This window comes from Electrona antarctica (assembly GCF_951216825.1).
Source record: "Electrona antarctica genome assembly, chromosome: 16".
In the NCBI taxonomy this organism is placed as follows: Eukaryota; Metazoa; Chordata; class Actinopteri; order Myctophiformes; family Myctophidae; genus Electrona; species Electrona antarctica.
The window spans coordinates 12,009,607-12,032,372 of NC_136797.1; the positions used below are offsets into that span (position 1 = coordinate 12,009,607).

At 42.7% G+C, this 22,766-nt stretch overlaps 1 protein-coding gene across 1 annotated transcript in view; it reads right to left on the reverse strand.

Moving 5' to 3' along the window:
- The window catches only part of LOC306940146 (patatin-like phospholipase domain-containing protein 7), an 85,219-nt gene that overhangs the window by 54,743 nt on the left and 7,710 nt on the right, over nt 1–22,766 (reverse strand). The window contains exons 5-18 of the mRNA XM_079525148.1: nt 20,836–20,918; nt 19,257–19,342; nt 18,517–18,657; nt 17,407–17,566; nt 16,884–16,964; nt 14,758–14,886; nt 14,243–14,323; nt 13,373–13,523; nt 12,486–12,532; nt 11,074–11,247; nt 10,801–10,878; nt 3,253–3,458; nt 2,662–2,793; nt 1,574–1,697 (exon numbers count right to left, since the gene is read on the reverse strand). Coding sequence (XP_079381274.1) covers nt 1,574–1,697; nt 2,662–2,793; nt 3,253–3,458; nt 10,801–10,878; nt 11,074–11,247; nt 12,486–12,532; nt 13,373–13,523; nt 14,243–14,323; nt 14,758–14,886; nt 16,884–16,964; nt 17,407–17,566; nt 18,517–18,657; nt 19,257–19,342; nt 20,836–20,918 — 1,673 coding nt within the window. The remainder of the gene's footprint in view (nt 1–1,573; nt 1,698–2,661; nt 2,794–3,252; nt 3,459–10,800; nt 10,879–11,073; nt 11,248–12,485; nt 12,533–13,372; nt 13,524–14,242; nt 14,324–14,757; nt 14,887–16,883; nt 16,965–17,406; nt 17,567–18,516; nt 18,658–19,256; nt 19,343–20,835; nt 20,919–22,766) is intronic.

A 22,766-nucleotide genomic window follows, 5' to 3' on the forward strand; every position in this document is an offset into this window, starting at 1 on the left:
TGTTTAACCCATTTTGGGCGGGAACCCCTGTTGGTGTTTTAACTAAGCATTATGTTATACTTTAGCTATTGAAAAATAGCAGATCTACAAGCTCATAGCGCGCCACCGAGTGGCGCGCTATGAACTTGTAGATCTGCTATTTTTGAAAAATCGTAAAAATGCGGCACAAATCTTTGAATATATATTCTTTCAGAGCGAACGTTGTCCACAATTACATGTATGTCCAGGGCGGACACTCTCACCACAAGGCCACTGTCTGGTAACCACAAGACCACCCACTTGTTTTGACTTGTTTAAACTGTGATGTGACAAAGTTGATTCTGAATATAAAGAATCCATCAAAGTGTATGGCTGTTTTACGGGTATTTCATAGCATACTGGAAATATACCTGCACAGAAGATTATCGAGTACACACAGAAAATAAAGAGGAGAACAGATGTGCTGACGCTGGCCTTTTCGGGAGAGTGCTGACAAACTCAAACCTACGTTTTCCAGTCCTAATTATGTTTAATAATTGATGTGTTCAGGATAAATTAATGATAGTTGCCATTTAGCTGTCAGATGGCGTTCTCATTTGATTAGTGAACGCACTCTCTCGGACTATTACACCAACGTTAACCCATTTTGGGAGGGAACCCCTTTTGGTGTTTTAAACATTATGTTATAATTTAGCTATTGAAAAATAGCAGACCTACAAGCTCATAGCTTGTAGGTCTGCTATTTTTGAAAAATCGTGAAAATATTTATTTCAGAAAACTGGGGGATTTAGAAGATTTTTTTAAATTTTTGAGGTCAGGCCTAAATGGGTTAAGCATATCAAACCCGTGACAAATCCTAGAATTATACTTCTCTAATCTAGGTCCTAAACACAGCCATTAACAAAAAAGAAAGTATATCTAAAACAGACCCATTTGCGTCTGTAATCTGAATTATTATTATTTTTGTATCCATTGTGGGAAACAAAAATAGAACCCGAGTGTAATGATTTCCAAACTATAAGCATATGTGATCAGTTGATCATTGATCAATAGAGCGTCGCAGCCCCGCCCCCTATCATGACGACGCCAGGCCCAGGAAATTATTCCCAATGCATTTTCCCAAAAAGTATTTATTTAAAGACCTTATAAGCGTCGTACGAAGCCAACGAGTCTTGACAAATCATGACAACAAACACAATATTTTGGACCAAACAAATAATTACAAAAATGATTTCTCACAACTCGAGTTGGCTTTGTACGAGGCTTAAAAGGTCTTTAAATAAATACATAAATGAGGAAAATGAACGGGGAATTATTTCCTGGGCCCTGCAGGTAGGAGGCGGGACTGCGACGCTCTATTTCCTTTATCAATGACATTCGTAGGCTGAATATCCACTATCTAAATTAAATAGCTTCTCAGGAATAGAAACGTGTTGGAGCAGTTATTATGTGGTTAATACTAAGATAAAACAGCTCAATTTTGGAAAATGGCCAAAGAGCGGTGAGCTGTGAGCTGCAGCCGTGCCGCGCCGCGCTCGGGAATCATTTGATTAGTTGATTTGACCAAAATGTGCTGCCAAAAACAACTGCTTACCACTCCAATGAGGTCGCCACGACCATATTCCCCCGTTAGCTCCTTCTTGCCGTCCTCCTTCATGATGACGGAGCGCAGACGACCACTCAGCACGATGAATGTGCTGTCTGACCTCTCGTCTTGTCTGAGAGAGACACACACACACACAGTCACACACTAGAAGTTTGCACAAATGACTGTAGGTGTGCCTCCTCCATTGTGTTTTATAGACCACAGCACAGGCAGGTTGCGCGCACGCACGCACGCACGCACGCACGCACGCACGCACAACAGTGGTTTTCAACCCTTTTCATGACCAAGAAGGTCCATTATTTATTCGGCATTTGAGCCACGGACCACCATTTGATGACATTTAGCCTCTCAGACCCCAAAAACCTTGAATATTTTGTCGTCATTGTCGATAAGATTTTGTCCACAATTCCATGCTGTAGGCTATTGATGTCGGTACCGTTAGGAGAGATAACACCCTTAGCGCACAGGATGAAGTTCACCGTCTTTTCAATTAGTAACGCCCAGCGCCCAGGACGAAGATTGATCAAAAGGACGGAGATTATTGATATCAAAACCGATCGCATCGCTCCACAGGCTGGGAGCGTCTGTTGCGCATCATTCGATGTTGCGCAACAGTGGGACGTCATCGAAAATGTTCCCCCCCGGCCTGGGCCATGGCTCAGTGGTCCAGGCACCTTGGCTGGTAATCCAGTCTGGTAGTGTGCCGCGGGTTCGACTCCCGATCCCGACGGCCTTTACTGCATGTCTTCCCCCCCATCTCTCTCCCCATTTCCTGTCAGCCTACTGTCTGTCCCTCCATAAAAAATATAAAATAAAGGCGAAAGCCACAAAAAAAAAGATTAAAAAAAAAGAAAATGTTCCCCCTTTGTTTTATCCGACGAGACCGAAAATCTTAAAACGTTAATAACTCTTGATCTAAATCATCCCGTCCAATTCTAAGCAAAGATCATGTGTTAGACGGCCCACCGCTAGTCGCGGTAGATTATTCATACCTCCCGTTGTTGTCGATCGGCTCTAGAGTGTTTTGGCTACATCTAGCTGCTTCAGCCACATCCGGGTTAACTAGACTACCATACCTGTAAACAGCCCGGCCAGCTTCCACGGCCATCCAGTCCAGAGCGAAGTCGATCTGTCTGACGAAGGACGACATTCTCCTCACCACAGTGTGCGCCACGTTCAGCACGACGGTGGGCTCCACGCGCATGATCCTGGTCAAGTAAAAATACAAAGCAGTTTTTGGCAGCAAAAAAAAGCGTTATGTTATACTTTTAGCTATTGAAAAATAGCAGATCTACAAGCTCATAGCGCGGCACCGAGTGCCGCGCTACGAGCTTGTAGGTCTGCTATTTTTGAAAAATCTTGAAAAATGTGGCGCAAATCTTTGAATATATTCTTTCAGAGCGAACGTTTTTAACTCAAATCTTTGCTTCCGGAGGGGTTCCTGGAACAACATATTTTCAGATGGGGTCGGCGGCCAATTACGGATCATTTTTGGAGTCCTTCACATGAAATATTGAGCACCACTGACATAGAAACATAGGTATTTCAGAAAACTGTCAGGATTTAGAAGATATTTTTTAAATGTCGACGTCAGGCCAAAATGGGTTAAAGCCCTAGTAGTTTATCTACTGATGAGATGCATTTTTTGGCCGTGTCATTAAACTAACTCGTAGAAGTGAGTCTTGGAGACGGCGAGGAAGCTGCAGTCTCGGAGCGCGCGGACGGTGAAGATGAGCGGCTCTCCGGTCAGGACGGCCAGCTGACCCACCAGCTCCCCGGGGTGGGTCACGAACAGACACGTCTCCTCCTCGCGGTCGATCATCCGCTGGTAGACGTGCAGCAGGCCGGAGATCACAAAGTGGATGCTCACCTCCTGAAATGAACCCAGAGAGAGGGAGAGGAGGATGCTTTAAAACCCCATTTAGAGCTGAGCGCCATTCTACAAAATGCCTTCTAAAGTTGCACAGGTGAAGAAAGACAGGTGAAGACAGGTGAAGAAAGACAGGTGAAGACAGGTGAAGACAGGTGAAGACAGGTGAAGAAAGACAGGTGAAGACAGGTGAAGACAGACAGGTGAAGACAGGTGAAGAAAGACAGGTGAAGACAGGTGAAGAAAGACAGGTGAAGACAGGTGAAGACAGGTGAAGAAAGACAGGTGAAGACAGGTGAAGACAGGTGAAGAAAGACAGGTGAAGACAGGTGAAGAAAGACAGGTGAAGACAGGTGAAGACAGGTGAAGACAGGTGAAGACAGACAGGTGAAGAAAGACAGGTGAAGACAGGTGAAGACAGGTGAAGACAGACAGGTGAAGAAAGACAGGTGAAGACAGGTGAAGACAGGTGAAGAAAGACAGGTGAAGACAGGTGAAGACAGACAGGTGAAGACAGGTGAAGACAGGTGAAGACAGGTGAAGAAAGACAGGTGAAGACAGGTGAAGAAAGACAGGTGAAGACAGGTGAAGACAGGTGAAGACAGACAGGTGAAGACAGGTGAAGAAAGACAGGTGAAGACAGGTGAAGAAAGACAGGTGAAGACAGGTGAAGACAGGTGAAGAAAGACAGGTGAAGACAGGTGAAGAAAGACAGGTGAAGACAGGTGAAGACAGGTGAAGACAGGTGAAGACAGGTGAAGAAAGACAGGTGAAGACAGGTGAAGAAAGACAGGTGAAGACAGGTGAAGAAAGACAGGTGAAGACAGGTGAAGAAAGACAGGTGAAGACAGGTGAAGACAGACAGGTGAAGACAGGTGAAGAAAGACAGGTGAAGACAGGTGAAGAAAGACAGGTGAAGACAGGTGAAGAAAGACAGGTGAAGACAGGTGAAGACAGGTGAAGACAGGTGAAGAAAGACAGGTGAAGACAGGTGAAGAAAGACAGGTGAAGACAGACAGGTGAAGACAGGTGAAGACAGGTGAAGACAGGTGAAGACAGACAGGTGAAGACAGACAGGTGAAGAAAATATTGGATGACTGTGGTATGTCTTACATTTGGTTGGCCCAGAAATGTAATAACATTGACTGGTTGAAGCGAACTGTCGAACAAAAGGTTGAAAGTGGCAAAAGTGGCAAAGTGAACTCAATAGTATGACATCATGTGACTTCTATGTTGAATACAAACAAGAGTTCAAACTAGAAAAATACCTTCTATGTGAAAACCGTAAGTATATGCAACTTTAGGCTAAACAACACAAGAATTCCAAAGGTCATCGGTAGATATAAAGGACTGGAAAGAAGTTAGAGGATTTGTAACCTATGTAATGAAGCCAGAATTGGAGATGAGTACCATGTTTTGTTGGAATGTAAGAATACTAGCATTATGAATTTCAGGCAAAAATACCTGCCAATGTTTAAATGAATTGCATTATTAAAATCTGAAAAACAAAAAGTAATCTAGAATTGGGTGCTTTTCTGAAAAATGTTCTTCCACTGTTCAAATAGGGAAAGCCTTCTGATATGTCTATGTATATTGTGTAATGTATTGTATACTTTTATGAATCTGTGCTCTAAACCATGTGATCATGGTCGAGAGTTAAATAAATGATGATGATGATGATGATGATAAAATGCTGACGGTTTTCTTGAAAAAAAACCTATGGTTCCTATGTCAGTCGTTCTCAAACAATTTCATGTCAAGGAAATTATATGTAATTGGCCCGCCGACCCCCCCCCATCTGAAAATATGTTGTTCCAGGGACCCCCATCTGAAAATATGTTGTTCCAGGGACCCCGCAGAAGCACATATTTGAGTTAAAAATGTTCGCTGTGAAATAATATATTCACGATTTTTCAAAAATAGCAGACCTACAAGCTTGTAGCGCGGCACTGTACTGTACTGTACTGTACTGTACTGTCTCTCCTCCCTGGCCTCTCTGTGTGTGTGTGTGTGTGTGTGTGTGTGTGTGTGTGTGTGTGTGTGTGTGTGTGTGTGCGTGCGTGCATGTGGCAGTTGGTGGTCGACAAACGCTATTTCCGTGCTTGGACGGACACGTACACACATAGGGACACACATTGCCGTCTAATGGGAGTGGCTGATAGCACCGCTCAAAAACAACATTCCAAATCACGCAAAGAATGTGCATTCCTTGACAATGTCACAGCCCCTTGGGTTGCAAAAACAAACCCCCAAACAAGGCATAAAAGGAAAGCACACACCCGTTTTACTGAGTTGGTGCTTTTGTGGGTCCTAATAGACTGAAGGAAAAGGATAAGCCAGCCTCGGCACAATTTACAGCCACAACCTGTGTGTGTGTGTGCGCAACGCGTGTATGCGTGTCCGTATTATTGGTTAAGTATTTATGATGCTATTTCCATTTGGTCCTGGTGAACCATAAACCGTTCATCACACTACTAGCACACCACACAAGTCTGTATAATGCAGCTTCACCGCTGAACACCACATTAATATGATTTACTGTACATTGTAACTGTCTTACAGCCAAAGATTGTCCAGGGAAGCCAACGTTGTTATTAGGTGGTGTGTCTCGTATGGCCATGCACTTCACTCAGGTAATGGCTTTCATTCCAAAGATGGAGTTCCGTGATTTTTGTACTTTTTTCTGGCCTTGTATGTGTCAATAGAGACACACGGGGACTACAAATTTCACGCCCCCAAATGAGACAGCGTCCCCACTTCTGGTCCGTTGGCACGGATACTGCAGGCCAGCCCATAGAAGTCCATTGAAATTCAACTGTAGTTAGCCTACTTTTAAAATAATATGAAATGAACTGAAGACTATATTGATTTGAATAAAAATATGTTTCCAAATGTATGACGTGTCTTTGTCAACATATATTGTTGTTTTCTCAATAGAGGATGTATTTCACATTTAATTTACCACTTGAATGAGTTACCCATAATGTTAACGGAGCAGAGGGGAGACGGCAGACAGAGAACCTGTCGCTTTTAAGGGACGTCACTGCCTTTACGAGGCTACGAGTGCCGACTTTGAAGAGTGGAATTCTCAATATACAAGCCGATCCCGACTGACTTTGTTATTCATGTCTATATTTTGAACATGTCACAGGCTTACTATATATGTTCTACCTACCACGGAGCTCCGGCGGTGTGTTTTACCGCTGTCAACTTGTTGTATAATTAACTTTGCTGAATAGTTGCATGGGAAAATAACCCAGCTAAATGGAGGAGTGACATCCTGACATTTTCAACTACCTAGTGAATTCTCCAGATGAGTATTAATAATAGTCTTGCAAGAAGCTGTTTAGATCATTTTCAACAAATACATAGCATATAAAACGAAATACAACAAATATATCTGGGTATTGAAAACCTCAAGGGATGCAACCGTGACGTATATACCGTGCGACCACTTTGACTTGAGATTTACAATGCTAGCACTTTTCACAAACTGATGGAGTATATTATAGTACATTGTAGGATGTATATTGAGATGGCAGTTATGTGACATTGAAAAGGACAAATCAAACATATGGGACACTTTATTAGAACACAAAAAAATCGCTATAGCCTCAGTAATGAACCAGTGACATTAGGGTATTTCATGATGCCTCTCATAGGGATTGCATTGGCAGCTGCAGTACACAGTTGAAACGGACCAGAAGTGGGGCCGCTGTCTCATTTGGGGGCGTGAAATTTGTAGTCCCTGTGTGTCGCTATGGAGCATTACTCTAAATCTAAGCTCTTAGAGTCTAATAGACCCCCAGGTGTGGTTAGAATATTCAAATATGTCTACCCCTTGTTGTTTTTTGAAAGAAATCTTCCTCCTACTATAATCATAGTACCCAATGATCATGTTTTAGGGGGGGAAAACAATCACTGTGTATTTTTTGGTTTCTTCCTGAAAGCTGAAAGCCATGGGCTGCGTTCGAATTCATTCCCTATGCCCCATATAGTGCACTACTTTGGGGTTCCGCCATTTTGTTATAGTGTCCGAATATGTAGTGAGCATTTTTGCACCCTAATGTAGTGGACTGAAGTATCCCACAATGCACCGGGAATTGTAGGGACCATCCGATGGTCACTACAAAAACACAGCGAAGCAAATCTGCCCCATAATGCATTGCGCACGCTCGCTCTTGAGCGCACATGCACGCGTTTGCGCGCACGTGCGCTGCTTCTGCATGCATGCGCTTATTTATTGCGCTCCAACTCAGAAGAGGCAGAAGTTGAACCAGCGAAAGAAATCAACACAAATGTACTTTTTAAACTTTCGTTTCCCCTCTCTTTTCTTCCCTGGCGGATCTCAAAGCTACAGATCTCGAGACAAATGATCTGTGCATTTATTTGCAATTGATTTGTTTTATTTATTTATAATAAAACAGTTGCTTGCTGTAGAAGGCCTTATATTTGAATAGTTTTTTGATTAAGGTTGGTGAGGTTGTAAAGCTATGTGCTAAAGTCCAATATATATTTTGTACATGCATGTGAGACACATTAATTGTGTCTCCAAACATATGTTTTATTCATATTAATTAATTCCTGCCATTCAAAAATATATGTTATCTAACATGATTTCATTAAATTGCGCTAAATACATTACAACTTCATTATGTAGGCAGTAATTTATTGGACTGCTGTTTCTGTTAACGTCCGTATTGTGAGCAGAGCTTGTAGATTGGCTACTTTTGGTAATTCTTTACCAAAAGTACCCGATCTACAAGCTCACAACACGGACGTCGCGTTAGCGGGGGTTCATAATCATGCTGCTGATATTTTCATATTGTCAAGGTGGTGCACTGTTTTCATATTGCTGGATAATGGATATAATATTAATTTATTGATAATAATCATAGGCCTATGTTATTTTAAAATAATAACCTTTTTATCATCATTTCAGCAGCAGCGTTTTGACTGGTTTTTTGTAGTCAGTTGATTCTTCATATCCAATTGAGTGAAACGGCCGGGATGATTTGTTTATTTTTCATACAGTTCTTTATGAGGCATCTGAAAAAACCCTATGGGGATTACAATGCAAATAAAAAGTACATGAACCCGCGGACCTATAGCGCCCTCTACCGATATTGACGTCAGAGTCGGTGCTCCCCATACAGGGAGTATTGTCCGAATTAATCACTATTTGAGTCCACTGAGTCTGGGTCCCCGTATGGGGAGTAGGGAGTAGGGAACAACCCTAGCAATTCGAACGCAGCCTTAGTGTCAAAGGTAACAAGACAACTCACCCCTTTTCTGTTTTCCTCCCGGAATTTTCCCCAGTGAGGGGTGGGAGAGGCTGGACAGCAGACGGCTGGACTTTGAATTTATCTAACTATAAACTTTCACGGCAGCAGACAGCCTAAGTACAAATATAATTTATGAAAAGCTACTACAGTGAAGTCTGTTCACAGAAGTTGTTGTAGGCTATGTGGGGATTATCTGACGAGGTACCATTTGAGTGGGAAAAATCTTACATATACTAAATAATACTAAATTGTTTATAGGGTCAATATAAGTAAAATAATATAGCCTTTCCACAGGAGTATCTTTTTATATTTGTCCAAAAAGAATACAAACAGCCAATAGCATATTACAAAGTTATCCCCCTCACTGGGGAAAATTCCGGGAGGAAAAACGGGCAAGCACCGGGGTGAGTTGTCTTGTATTCGTGTCAAAAGGCCCAATCGAAATAACACCAGTGACATCATAACCCTAGCCCCTCCCACATTATCATACAACAACAGCTGTGGGTGAGGCTTAAGTTCAGGTGGGTTCAGGTTTGTTTTTTTAAAGAAATCTTCCTCCGAGTATAATCATCATAGTACCTAATGATCATGTTTTAGGGGGGGGGGATGGGGCAGTCCATCTTTAACTGGTTCAGACCGTACGACGTGTGGGCATGTCATAACTAATCCAACCGACGGGTTGCTAGGACGTGTAGCGCATTTTAATTGATATCAACCGAGAGAAAAATATTCTGAATTTTTCTTTTTTGGTGGAGTTGGCCTCTCCTTCTGCACCATACTCCTTGCTCTTTCACGCATGCGCGTTGTTACTTTACAGAGTAAAAGCGGCCATATCTTCCCGGCACCCCGAGCTTCTATTTTGAAAGAAATCCCGGCGCTGATTGTGTTAACACATTGAGAGCCCACGCAAAACTGCCCAAAATCACTTTCACCTAGAAAATCCATTCACATTTTTTATAATTCAGCTGACTGTGGAGACACATGCTGGAACTTTTTACTTTGAAATGTTTTATAGTTTCTGAGTTATTTAATTTAAACGCCAAATGCATTCTCAATGGCGAAAACACAAACTTTGGCACCACGTATATATAAAAAAAAAAAAAAATGGTTTTGATTTTTTTTAATAATAATAAAAAATATATATATATATATATATATTTATTTTTTTTCAAAGACGTCCACAGACGTCTTGGGCTATGCACGTGCGGTAATACCCAAGACGTCCACAGACGTTTTGGGCACAAAATGTGTTTTAAGAGAAAGACAATATCACAGCCTCAGCACAACGGTGCAAAATCGATGACTATAGCACTGAACTGTAGACAATATAAAAGAGTTATGTGTCGGTAGGGTTCTTTTCTGACCTGGTCTCCTTCTCGAGCCACCACAGACCCCGCTTTGACCTGGTGAAGAGTCACTAACCTGGTCTCCTTCTCGAGCCACCACAGACCCCGCTTTGACCTGGTGAAGAGTCACTAACCTGGTCTCCTTCTCGAGCCACCACAGACCCCGCTTTGACCTGGTGAAGAGTCACTAACCTGGTCTCCTTCTCGAGCCACCACAGACCCCGCTTTGACCTGGTGAAGAGTCACTAACCTGGTCTCCTTCTCGAGCCACCACAGACCCCGCTTTGACCTGGTGAAGAGTCACTAACCTGGTCTCCTTCTCGAGCCACCACAGACCCCGCTTTGACCTGGTGAAGAGTCACTAACCTGGTCTCCTTCTCGAGCCACCACAGACCCCGCTTTGACCTGGTGAAGAGTCACTAACCTGGTCTCCTTCTCGAGCCACCACAGACCCCGCTTTGACCTGGTGAAGAGTCACTAACCTGGTCTCCTTCTCGAGCCACCACAGACCCCGCTTTGACCTGGTGAAGAGTCACTAACCTGGTCTCCTTCTCGAGCCACCACAGACCCCGCTTTGACCTGGTGAAGAGTCACTAACCTGGTCTCCTTCTCGAGCCACCACAGACCCCGCTTTGACCTGGTGAAGAGTCACTAACCTGGTCTCCTTCTCGAGCCACCACAGACTCTGCTTTGACCTGGTGAAGAGTCACTAACCTGGTCTCCTTCTCGAGCCACCACAGACCCCGCTTTGACCTGGTGAAGAGTCACTCTGCCCTCCAGAAGACTGGGATCCTGCACGGGAGACGTTCACCCATTTAGACATGAGAACAGATTATACTAAATGTCTTCTAAATCATGACAGTTTTCTGAAAAACCCTATGTTTCTATAATGTCAGTGGTTCTCAAACAATTTCATGTCAAGGACCCCCAGAATGATATGCATTTGGCCACCGTTACCCCCAACATTAGACCCTTCTTGGCACTCGCCTGCAACTCGATGATGCCCATCAGGTCTTTCTTGGCGGCCTGGAAGATGGCGCTGATCTTACTGGGGTGGACGCCCGTGTCGCCGCAGCGCCCTCCACCGCCGCCGTCCGCGTAGTCATAGTGGAACACGGCCGAGGGGGCGTCCTGCATGGTCACGCTCTTCTTCAGAATGGACTGGTGGAGGAAGACGGAGAGGTCAAAGTAAACTTTAATGTCCACGGGGGAAATTTGTCTTGGGCTTTGACCCCAACTACAGCCACACATAAAACATCAATGACAAACAAAAATACATTACAAAGGGAGACACAACATTACACCATTGCACACATGATGTGGATAATCTAGCCTCACACAGTTACTGCTGTTTCAGAGCCTCGTTCAACATCTTAGTTGATGCTGGTACAAACGATTTTTTTTTAAATCTGATGTACTTCCACTTTGGTTCTTTGTATCTTCCCCCAGAGGGCAGAAGTACAAACTCGCCATTTCAAACATGGGTAACATCACTGACAATTTGTTTAGTCTGTTTTAGTGTAGTGTAGAGAGAGAGAGAGAGACACCGATCAACTTAAGGCTCCAGTGTTGATTTCGTCGACTAAAAACTATGACAAAGAAATGCTCGTCGACTACATTTTTCACTGACGAAAACGAAACTAAATGAAAACTAAAAGCCATGATGACTAAAGCTAAGACTAAATATATATTGACAATTTCGTCAACAAATAAAAACTAGACTAAAATGTTAGGAAGGGACTAGTGGACAAGAGATCCAGTTTAAGTCATTTTACACTTGGTTGCATGCTGAAAATAGCAGATCTACAAGCTCACAATCAAGGTTCTTTATTATTTGTCTCCCGAGGAAGAAATTTGTCTTAGACAAAGGGCCCGCATGCAAGCGTAGCCCTTGTGCCCATGTCGCCGCAGTGCAGCGCCAAAATGCGACACGTTGTGAGCTTGTAGATCGGCTATTTTCAGCAAGTGTAAGTCATTACGACGGCATCAAGGCCCGCCAAAATGCATTTTAGTCGACTAAATCAACTGTCGACTAAAGTCTTATGATATTTAGTCCACTAAAACTAGACTGTTTTCTACATGAATATAACCACATTATAACCATATAAAATGAAATGAGAGTTAAATGCTGCAATTTGTAAAAATGGCAAAATATGACTCCTAACGTCGTTGAAGTGGGACTCATAAAATGTCCCTGGGACTCATCTAAAAGACCATCCCTGCATCCCGGGACTCATTACATTGAAAACCTATTTACATCACTGAAAGTGACAAAACAAATCACGGAACGTGGCCTAATGAGGCTGGAAAAACCAGGCTAGGTTCAGACAGAGCACAGATGGCAGAACGTATGGCTCGGGGTTGGGTGTGTGGGGTGGGGGTGGGGGGGGAGGTCTTACTTTGTGAGTGACAGGACTGGACTGAAGCTCCTCTATGGTGACTCTGGCTCTGTCACCTGTGATGGAGGAGGAAGAGGATAGTTGAGCATTTAGAACCTTGTCTGCCGGGCGCAGAGATGGAGCATATAAGGTCCCTCAAGGACCCCTAGTGAAGTGTTGTCAGATTGTCCTCCTCCTCACAACAACAGAACGATTGGATTCACGTTAACACATTCCATCCGTAGGACGTCTGAATTTTCAGACTCTCGGCCATATTAGCTTCCCGTTGACTTAGCTGTTAGCGCGGCAGAAAGAATGCCTCGTCTCTCCTAATCCAGGGCGCTCTCCGTGGTTTTGATCTGATGGATATACTAGCGCTTCATTTCTGCTCCTCATCCGCCTCTCGTTCAAAATATGAACGCTTTTTGGATCATATATCGTATAAATTAAAACGATAGCAATGTAAGCTAGCAAAGTAAAGCGAACTATTTATCCGTTTTTTTCCCGGATTGTTTCCGGGGGGTGGGTTTCAGAGTAAAAGCGGCACCCCAGAGCTCCCATTTTGAATGAATCCCTGCACTGATTGTGTTAAAGGCAACGTCTACAACTTCCAAGCCCTGTTATGCGTGTCTTAAGTACCAGCTCTTATTCCTTAACTTAAGACCTTGAGGCGTGATCAATGCCATTTGGCTATTCTGAGTGGCCAAATGGCATTGACCACGCCTCCAGGTCTTAAGTTAAGGAATAAGACCTGGTACTTAAGACTCGCATAATAGGGCCCCATGTATAATGTACCTGTATGTGTGCCAAAGAGAGAATGTGTAACATGTCATGTTCTTTGTGTTGTTATTGTGTGCATTGCTGTTGTAGTGTAGCACCTGTCTCAGCGGGGAGGACCTCGGTGATACCAGCAGTAGTACCTGTCTCAGCAGGGAGGACCTCGGTGATACCAGCAGAAAAAGAGTCTTCCTGAAAGTGAGGCCGACGGTTTATCTTGCTTGGACTGGCCGTCTCTCCGACCACGTTGTTAACGTTTGTCAAGGGCACCGCCTGACGCTCCTGGAAGTTAAGATAACCACAATAAAAACACAGACTATATGACCACGTATTAATATTATATGTGGTGGTGAGATGACGTTGTAAATTATTTGTATTGGGAGGCTATGGCTATTTGAGGATCCTTGGCATGACAAGGTTTGGGAACAGCTAATCTATATATTTATTCTCCATGTTAATTCATTCTGAGCTTTACGACTCGTTATGGAGACAGCGTTATGATTCTACGCTTAATGTTGTGTGAAATTGACTAGCTTGCCCCAGTGGCGTATCCAGGAATTACGTTTTGGGCAGGCAAGATAAGTGTTAATTGTCGTCTCCCCGCGCACAATCGTAGCACTAAAGGTTTTCAAAGAGATATACCTGCCAGACGAGTAGGATACAAAGGCTGAAAGGCATGCATTTACATTCCAATGGGTGATTGAGGGTCGCCCTCTACCACAACGGATTTGGACAGGCGGACGCCTGCCCTCGCCTTATTGTAGATACGCCTCTGGCTTGCCCGTGTATGGCTTGTCTGTGTATGTGTGCATTAATTTAAAAAAAAGGATGTGATTGTGAATGTACGGAGATCCATCTACCCGTCTCAACATTTTGAGTTTTTGGGGGGGAATTCCATTCAGAGTGAGAGTGCGAGTGCGATTGCGTGTGCGTGTGTGAATGAGATAGATAAGGATGAGATAGAGAAGGGTGCATTGAGGTAATTCCCTCCTCCCGCCTACCGGATTGAAGAGCTCGGTTGTCAGGCCCAGGTAGTTGTGTAAAGCCAGGAAGGTGACTCTCTGGAGGCGCACCATGATTATCTGGAACACACAGACACACACACAAAGACGAGAATGCTTCAAAATGCTTTTCATCATGTCTTTTCGGTGCAGGTGGTGTGGTTAAAAACAGCCAATCAAATGGCTTTAAAGAAAACATTTGTTTTGTTTGATTGTTCAGGACAGACTGACTGAGAGTTAGACTAACACTGAGATGATTTGTATCCTCGGAGTTAAATTAACTGAGGCTTTTACACTAAACTTTTACACATTTAACTCTCATAGTTTAAATGTTTCATGACATTAATTTTCATTTAGTTTTCGTTTTTTCTTTTTAGGTTTTATGACCTCAATTACACCCACACAACCTGAACTTTGGGGAACATGCAGAACACGCAGTGGGTTTTCTCTGTGTGTTCTGAAGCCTTTTGAGCTGCACTGAAAACAGACAAAATCCCTCAACAGTGACCCGTTACCTGAATAACGCGTACAAGCGTCTCTGGGTATTTCTCAAACACCGACTGGAAAGCCGATGCAGGCAAGCGCAAAATAGTGGAGCGGGAAGCAGCCCGCGCCGAGACCGTCTTGTACGGCGCTGGATATCCCTGTGTGGCAGGCAAGAGGAGAACGACAGGCATTAACACTTTGAATAACCCAAATCATTGAATATATATTTCAGAGCGAACATTATTATTTATTTATTTTTATAACTAAAATATTTGCTTCTGGGGGGTCATATTTTGAGATGGGGGTCCGTGGCCCAATAGAGATAATTCTAGGGGTCCTTGACATGAAAAAAGTTGAGCACCACTGACATAGAAACATAGGTTTTCAGAAAAATGTTAGGATTTAGAAGCCTTTTTTTTTTAATCGACCTTAGTCCAAAATGGGTTAATTCGCTGTTGTTAGACGGTTAATATGAAAATCCATTTTTTTAGTGACGAGGCAGACAGGTTATGATGACGTAACCTGGAAATCAACCAACCGCCGGCTTGCAAGGGCTTCTGGGAAACTGAGTCCAATGCAAAGTGAACGAGGGGGTATAGATGATCTTAGCCCGCTTTTCTCTTTGTCTGTGACCCCGGATCGCGGAAGTGGCTTTTATGTGTCGGCTCAATAACAAATCATGGGACTATTTTCAAGCGGATCTTTTCATGGATCAAAAGGTGCGAATACTTCGGCGTTATGCTCCAAAAGGTAATTAATTAACACTTTAATTGCCCAGGGTTATTTAATCCATTACATTATAGCGCCCATTCGATTATTATATTATAAACACGGACCCCTTTTCCGGACGGACCGGCGGAAGTTGTTGATGTGTGTGTAGCAGCTAACAATAGCCACACCACTCTAGAGTCGATCGACAACAACGGGAGACAAGAATAATTCTATCGAGACTAGCGACTGGACCGCGCAGCGCCGTCTAACACAGGATCTTTTTTCATAAAAAGACGCGATGATATAGATCGCGAGTTATGGACGTTTTAAGATTTTCGTTTTCATCAGCTAAACAGAGGAGGGAGTTTTTCGATGACGTCTCACAGTCTCACTCCTGCGCGTCACCGAGGATTGCCCAGCAGGCGCTCCCAGGCTGTGGAGCCATGCGATCCGTTCTCATATCAATAAACTTCGTCTTTTGGACAATACTTCGTCCTGGGCGTCGGGCGTTACTAATAGAAAGGACAAAGAACTTCGTCCTGGGCGATGGGAGTGTTTTAAACAATCCCGGCAGTCACGGTATCTTGTCAATTATAATATAATGCGTGGAAATTGGAAATGTGTTCAAGGAAAGAGTTAATAAATTGATAAACCAATCTAACTCCAGCTGTTGTTTTATGGATTGGTTCATTGAATTAAAGACATGGCTTTTGCGATCAAATTAACTAAACTACAAGAATTGTAGTAATATGTCTAAATTTGTATTGAAAATGTATAAAACAAGACACAACGTATTATATTGCATATTAACCCATTTTGAGCGGGAACCCCTTTTGGTGGTTACATACATTATGTTATAATTTAGCTATTGAAAAATAGCAGATCTACAAGCTCATAGCGCGCCACCGAGTGGCACGCTACGAGCTTGTAGGTCTGCTATTTTTGAAAAATCGTTAAAATGTGCCTCAAATCTTTCAGAAAATTCATGATTTAGAAAACTTTTTTTTTTAAATTGCGACGTCAGGCCTGAATGGGTTAAGTATAAGGCCTCACTCAGACCTTTACAACAGATTGCTGTATGCTTGCTGTATACAAAGGGTGTGACACAGCTTACCCCAATGCATTTCCAATGGGAGTCACATGGTCTGACACAACACTTGTGTTGTATGAGGGGGAGGGGCGCAGTCGAAACACAGCCGAAAGCCATACAACAGCTTGTAGTCCAAAATGTAGTCCTCAAACCATGTGACTTCCATTGGAAATGCATTGGGGCGGCCATGACACTCACAGCATTCATACAACAAGCATGCAGCAATGCTGCAAAGGTCTGAGTGAGGCCTAAGACTTCAGGCTTGACGAAGACAATCTGATTCCAATCTGGATAGGTCAAAAATGGGACGAGGACAGTCAGACAGGACAGATGGAGGAAAGATAAGGAACTCACAGTGATGATATCCAGAATACTGAGAAGGCTGTGGACACTGTCCCCAGGGAGGACATCCTTCACCACTGGCTCTGTGCCGTCCTGCAATGCACAATATACTAGCACTTATTACATATTACAGTCAGTGGTGGAAAAACTACTCAATTGTTTTACTTAAGTAAAAGTACCAATACTGCAATTTAGAACTACTTCCTTACAAGTAAAAGTACGGAATTGAAAATGTACTTGAGTAAAAGCACAAGTATCAGCATCAAAATGTATTTAAAAGTACTAAAAGTAAAAGTACTCATTGTGCAGAATGTGCCATTTCACAAGTTCAAAATGTGTACAAAATCTATTGAAACTAGCCGTTGACGAAATTGTCAGTATATTTAGTCTTAGTTTTAGTCATCATAGGTTAGTTTTCATGTAGTTTCCATTTAGTTTTCGAACTTTTCGTCAGTGGAAAAAGGTAGTCGACGAACATTTTTCGCCTTAGTTTTAGTCGGCGAAAACAACACTGACGACAACGATATGTACCTACATTCTCATGGATGCAGAGTTCCAGACGTCCATCCTGAACAACGTAGATGCTGTCGTCATCTTCTCCGGGCCTGAACAGCCCCTCGCCTTCCTGTAGCTCGATGACGATCATGTGACGACACAACTCCAGGAACAGAGGCTTCTCAAAGTGGCCCAGGACCCTGAAGGTATGAACCAATCAAAACAGTGGATACACATTAGTGGCCCAGGACCCTGAAGGTATGAACCAATCAAAACAGTGGATACACATTTAGGAAAACTGTTACGGGGAGATGTCCCTATAGGGACATTCCCGTACTACAGTAGGTTAGGAAGCTACGGATGATGATGATGGGCGGCGGCGGCTCAGGGGTAGAGTGGCTGGATGGTAACCGCAAGGTTGCCAGTTGGTTCGAACCCTGCAGTGGGCTCCCCCAGAGTTAGTGTCGAAGTGTCCTTGAGCAAGACACTGAACCCCTACTTGCTCCTGATGTGCTGGCTGGTGCCTTACTGCCTTGCATGGTTTCGGCCGCCATCATTGTATGAATGTGTGTGTGAATGGGTGAATGTAATGCACAATATATGTAAAGGTGTATGAATGTGTGTGTGAATGGGTGAATGTAATGCACAATCTATGTAAAGGTGTATGAATGTAATGCATCTATGTAAGCGCCATGGATGAAGGCGCTATATAAATGCACCATTTACGATGAAACGGCTATACTTTGACAAGGTGAATTATTGATGTTTAACAATACACCTCCAATTTACCTCAATATATGGCTGAGCCTGCGACACATAATTGAGTTCAATGGAAACTATCGTACTAAATTGAAGCCAAGACTCGAGAGAAATAGGACGCTGTCAGTAGAAGATCCGAATCTCCTCATTCAAGTCATTACTGTCTGCCGGTTACTAGAGCCCCCCCAATCCAAGAAGTTAAGCAGTGGTGGAAAGTAACTAAGTACTTTTACTTAAGTACTGTACTTAAGTTCAATTTTGAGTATACTTGAGTATTTCCAATTTCCAATACTTCTACTCCACTACATCTCAGAGCCACAATTTGTACTTTTACTTCACTACAATTATTTGACAACTTTAGTTTCAAATAACACACAAACCAGTCTGTTACCTGACATTCTTGAGCATGTAGAGAACCTCGGAGGGCAAGTTGGAACTCTGCACGTCAAACTCTGTGAGGTCAGCTTCCAATAGAGAGGGAGGCGGCTCCTTGGGCTGCAAGGTGGGAGGGTCCTTACGAATTCTAAGGATTCTATTGGACAGGAGACCAAACTGTTAGACAAGTGGGGAGGGTCCTTAGGAATTCTAAGGATTCTGTTAACCAAACGTAAAGTAAATCCACAAATGTCATTAATAAGTAAGTAAGATGTCCACGGATATACGCCAGGGACGTGCAGAGAGTGTTAGAGGGGCAGGGGCTGAAATCCCGTAAGAGGGCACTTTTGGACAAAAAAGAAAGTTGCGAAAATAGCAGATCTACAAGCTCACAACGCAACGCGCTGCGACGCGTTGAGAGCTTGTAGATCAGCTATTTTCACAGGGCAACCCAGCACTCTTTAGCTAGTGGAGATGCGGTTGTACGACATGGATTTCTAAACAAATTGTTCCAATGCAAAATACTGTTTAAAAAAAAGCAATTCTGCTGAATGCTGCCTTCCGGTATATGGCATGGAAAGGAGTGGCATGTGCATTTCTTTCACATTCGTGGTCTGGAGAGGGCAGTTGTTCTACAGACGGGTAAAAGGGCAGGGGCTGAAGCCCCCTTTGATGTCTATGTGTGCACGTCCCTGATGTACGTACATATTACTCACAAGTCAAAAAAAAAAAAAAGAAGGAAAAAACAGGTCATACTTGTGCGCTATGCTGAGAACTTTGGTTCTTTTCCGTATGCGTGTTTTGGAGACTGAGGTGGAGGGCGTAGATGACAGGGTCTGGACCTGGGGACCAGGAAAATGAAAGTTAAACTTTTTGCCGTTTTCAATACAGACAAAAAAAAAAAAAAAAAACGTTGCAGTGGAAATTAATCAAGTTAGAAATATAGACGGAAGCAATTCAAGATGGGGTTTTAACCATGTGAAACCCTAGATTCCCAATGATGGGGTAGTGGGGGATACACATTGTGACGTGGTGTGAGCTTGTTTAGAGCAGTGTTGTTTGCTTTCGTCGACTAAAACTAAGACGAAAAAAGTTTTTCACTGACAAAAACCACATTTTTTTGAATTTTCATTTTTTTCATGTCATGTGAAAGCTGGGAATCATAGCTTCAAATTGACATATTGGTTGTTCAGTTTGACCCACCAGTTTTGGAGATATGGCTTATAGAGTAATGTCTTGCAGAAAACAGCGAGTTGAGAAAACAGGCTTGAAAGTTTCACTTCTGTGGTCTATAACATTACACCTAGCTACATGTTTAACCATTTATTTCATATTTACATGTCGATTTCAGCTCTGACACTTATTTCAGACATGAAAAAAAAGAAAAAACGTTTTTCTCCTCTGGTGAAGCTGGAATTTGCGCGATGGCAGGCTCTCAGTCAACTCTGGTCACATTTAGTCGACTAGACTAACACTAAAACATTCCAGGTGACTAAAATGTGACTAAAAGTAAATTAAAACTATTCAAGAGACTATGACTAAAACTAAAATAGAAATTTGCTACCAAAAACAACACTGTTGTAGAGAGGCTATTTTCGATTAGGATATTTGGTGCGTAGCGGACCTGGTATAGAGCCCCCGGAAGTCGACCAAGTGGGTTTAAGTTGTTAAAAAAGAATGAATGTGTTATCAAGTCCATAAATCCTTCAATTAAATGTTAATTAAACTCTGCCCTCTAGTGATGGAAAGAAAAAGAGCGCCTGGTGGTGCTCTTTTTGCTTTATGCATAAAGGATGACATAACACAAATGCATGCATTTTTAGTCTTGAAATACTCCACCAGTGACAACATGCTACTACTTGTAACACCGACCTACGACCTAGCAGTGGTGGAACTACTGGAAATGCGACGCATTGTGAGCTTGTAGATCGGCTATTTTCAAATAGCCGAAATGTATAGGGTTGAAGTGGTTAATGTTTTCTAAAATCTCCAAAGTAACTAAAGTTTTCAAATAAATGTAGTGATGTAAAAGTACAAATTTTGGCTCTGAGATGTAGTGTAGAAGTAAAAGTATTGGAAATTGGAAATATTCAAGTAAAGTACAAATACCTCAAAATTAGTACAGTACAGTACTTAAGTAAAAGTACTTAGTTACTTTCCACCACTGCGACCTACTTGTAGCATACTACCATAATCAGGGTTATACACATTTTACACAATACACAATTTTAGCATTGCATTTGTAATTAAACTGTACTCTTCTTTTTTTTTGCAAACTGTTAATACGGTATTCTTCAATTAATCAATCAAAAAAAAGAGTGAATATTAAAAGAACCTTTCTCATTATCTTTCTCCCATAAAAGAGCACTTTGTCCCTCTTCCTGAAGCGATAGTGAGGTTCACCGGCCTGGCGAACACCTTGACACAAAGAAAACACAAGTTAAAACTCTTCCTGAAGCGATAGTGAGGTTCACCGGCCTGGCGTACACCTTGACACAAAGAAAACACAAGTTAAAACTTCTTACATTGATTCTGATCCAAACCACACCAATGCAACTCATTGAGTTGCATTGGTGTGGTCTACCTAGGCCTGACGTCGAAATAAAAAAAAACGTTGGCTCTGAAAGAATATTATAGTCAAAGATTTGTGCCGCATTTTTACGATTTTTCAAAAATAGCAGACCTACAAGCTCGTAGCGCGCCACTCGGTGGCGCGCTATGAGCTTGTAGATCTGCTATTTTTTCTGCTATAAAAAAAATCAATAGCTAAAGTATAACATAATGCTTAGTTAAAACACCAAAAGGGGTTCCCGTCCAGAATGGGTTAAAAAACGTTTTGTACCAACCTAACTTTAGGGCACATTCTCAAGCAGCTTAGAGAGAAACGACAGGTCGCCCTCAAATGAACCAATCTCAGAAGAAAGTAAGTAAAACAACAACAAAAATGACAATACTGCATAATAGGTAAAAAAATAGCTAAATAAGCCCCGGCAGGGTTAAGCGTCAGCGCCAATGATACATCCTGCTTCATGCTTGGAAGGCATTTATTCACAAGAGAAAGCCTTGATTGACCAGTATATAGTCTACTTGCCAGCCCATAGAACTCCATTGTGAACCCGGACATGTGTTGAGTACCCTAAAGTTTTATGCTAGGAATGTTGAGTATGGGTCCCCAGCATTTAGAAACTGCTGGATGCTAACTTGCATAAGTTGGGCAATTTTCATAATTAGCTTAATAAGCTGGGGTACCATTAACCCATTTTGAGCGGGAACCCCTTTTGGTGGTTACATACATTAAGTTATAATTTAGCTATTGAAAAATAGCAGATCTACAAGCTACAACTTGTAGGTCTGCTATTTTTGAAAAATCGTTAAAATGTGCCTCAAATCTTTCAGAAAATAGTCATGATTTAGAAAACATTTTTTTTTAATTTCGACGTCAGGCCTGAATTGGTTAACATCCTATATAAGGCAACATTTTATATTTTCATTATGTTTTAAGTAGCATGCGACGGGTCAAACTAGGGGGTTTTCATGATTCTGAATTCATTGCAAGCATTAGTTTTGCTGCACGACAAACACTCCTTCGGCTAAAAACGTCCACAGCCGTGGCTATGGCCGAATTTAGCCCAAGGAGTGTTTTTCATGCAAAACTAATGCTTGCAATTGATTGAGTTTCTAAATGCTGGGGATCCATACTCAACATTTCTAGCATAAAACGTTAGGGTACTCAACATGTCCGGGTTAACATTCTGGCAAGTGGACTAATACAACAGAGTCATCTAAGGAAGGAAGCTTGCCAATTAAACAGAAACGTATACAACATTTTCCTGCAGAACACCTCATCTGCACAGGCCAGGAGCGAGCGTTCCCGACAGCGATGTTGCACAAACAACTGTCCTGATAATGGAGCGTCGGCGCTGCGACTTGAACCAATCAAACAACCGATAAATCGCAGCGTATTAAGATCTAATAAACTTGTTTGGTGCCGCGAAACCTCGCTCAAATAGAGACTCTGCAAGCAAATATAGGATGGTTGGACGACGTCGCAGCAGATCTACAAGCAAAAACAAAAACACGCAGATCTACAAGCTCGTAGCCACAGATCTGCACTTTTTTTCTAAAATGGGCTAATGAGATTTGATCGTTGGCTCGCAGCGCTGGCAGTGTGGACGAGGTGTTCCGCTGACTGCATGACGTAGTGCGGGAAGAACATTACATGGCAACAGGACAACTCACCACTTTTCCGTTTTCCCCTTATCCTCA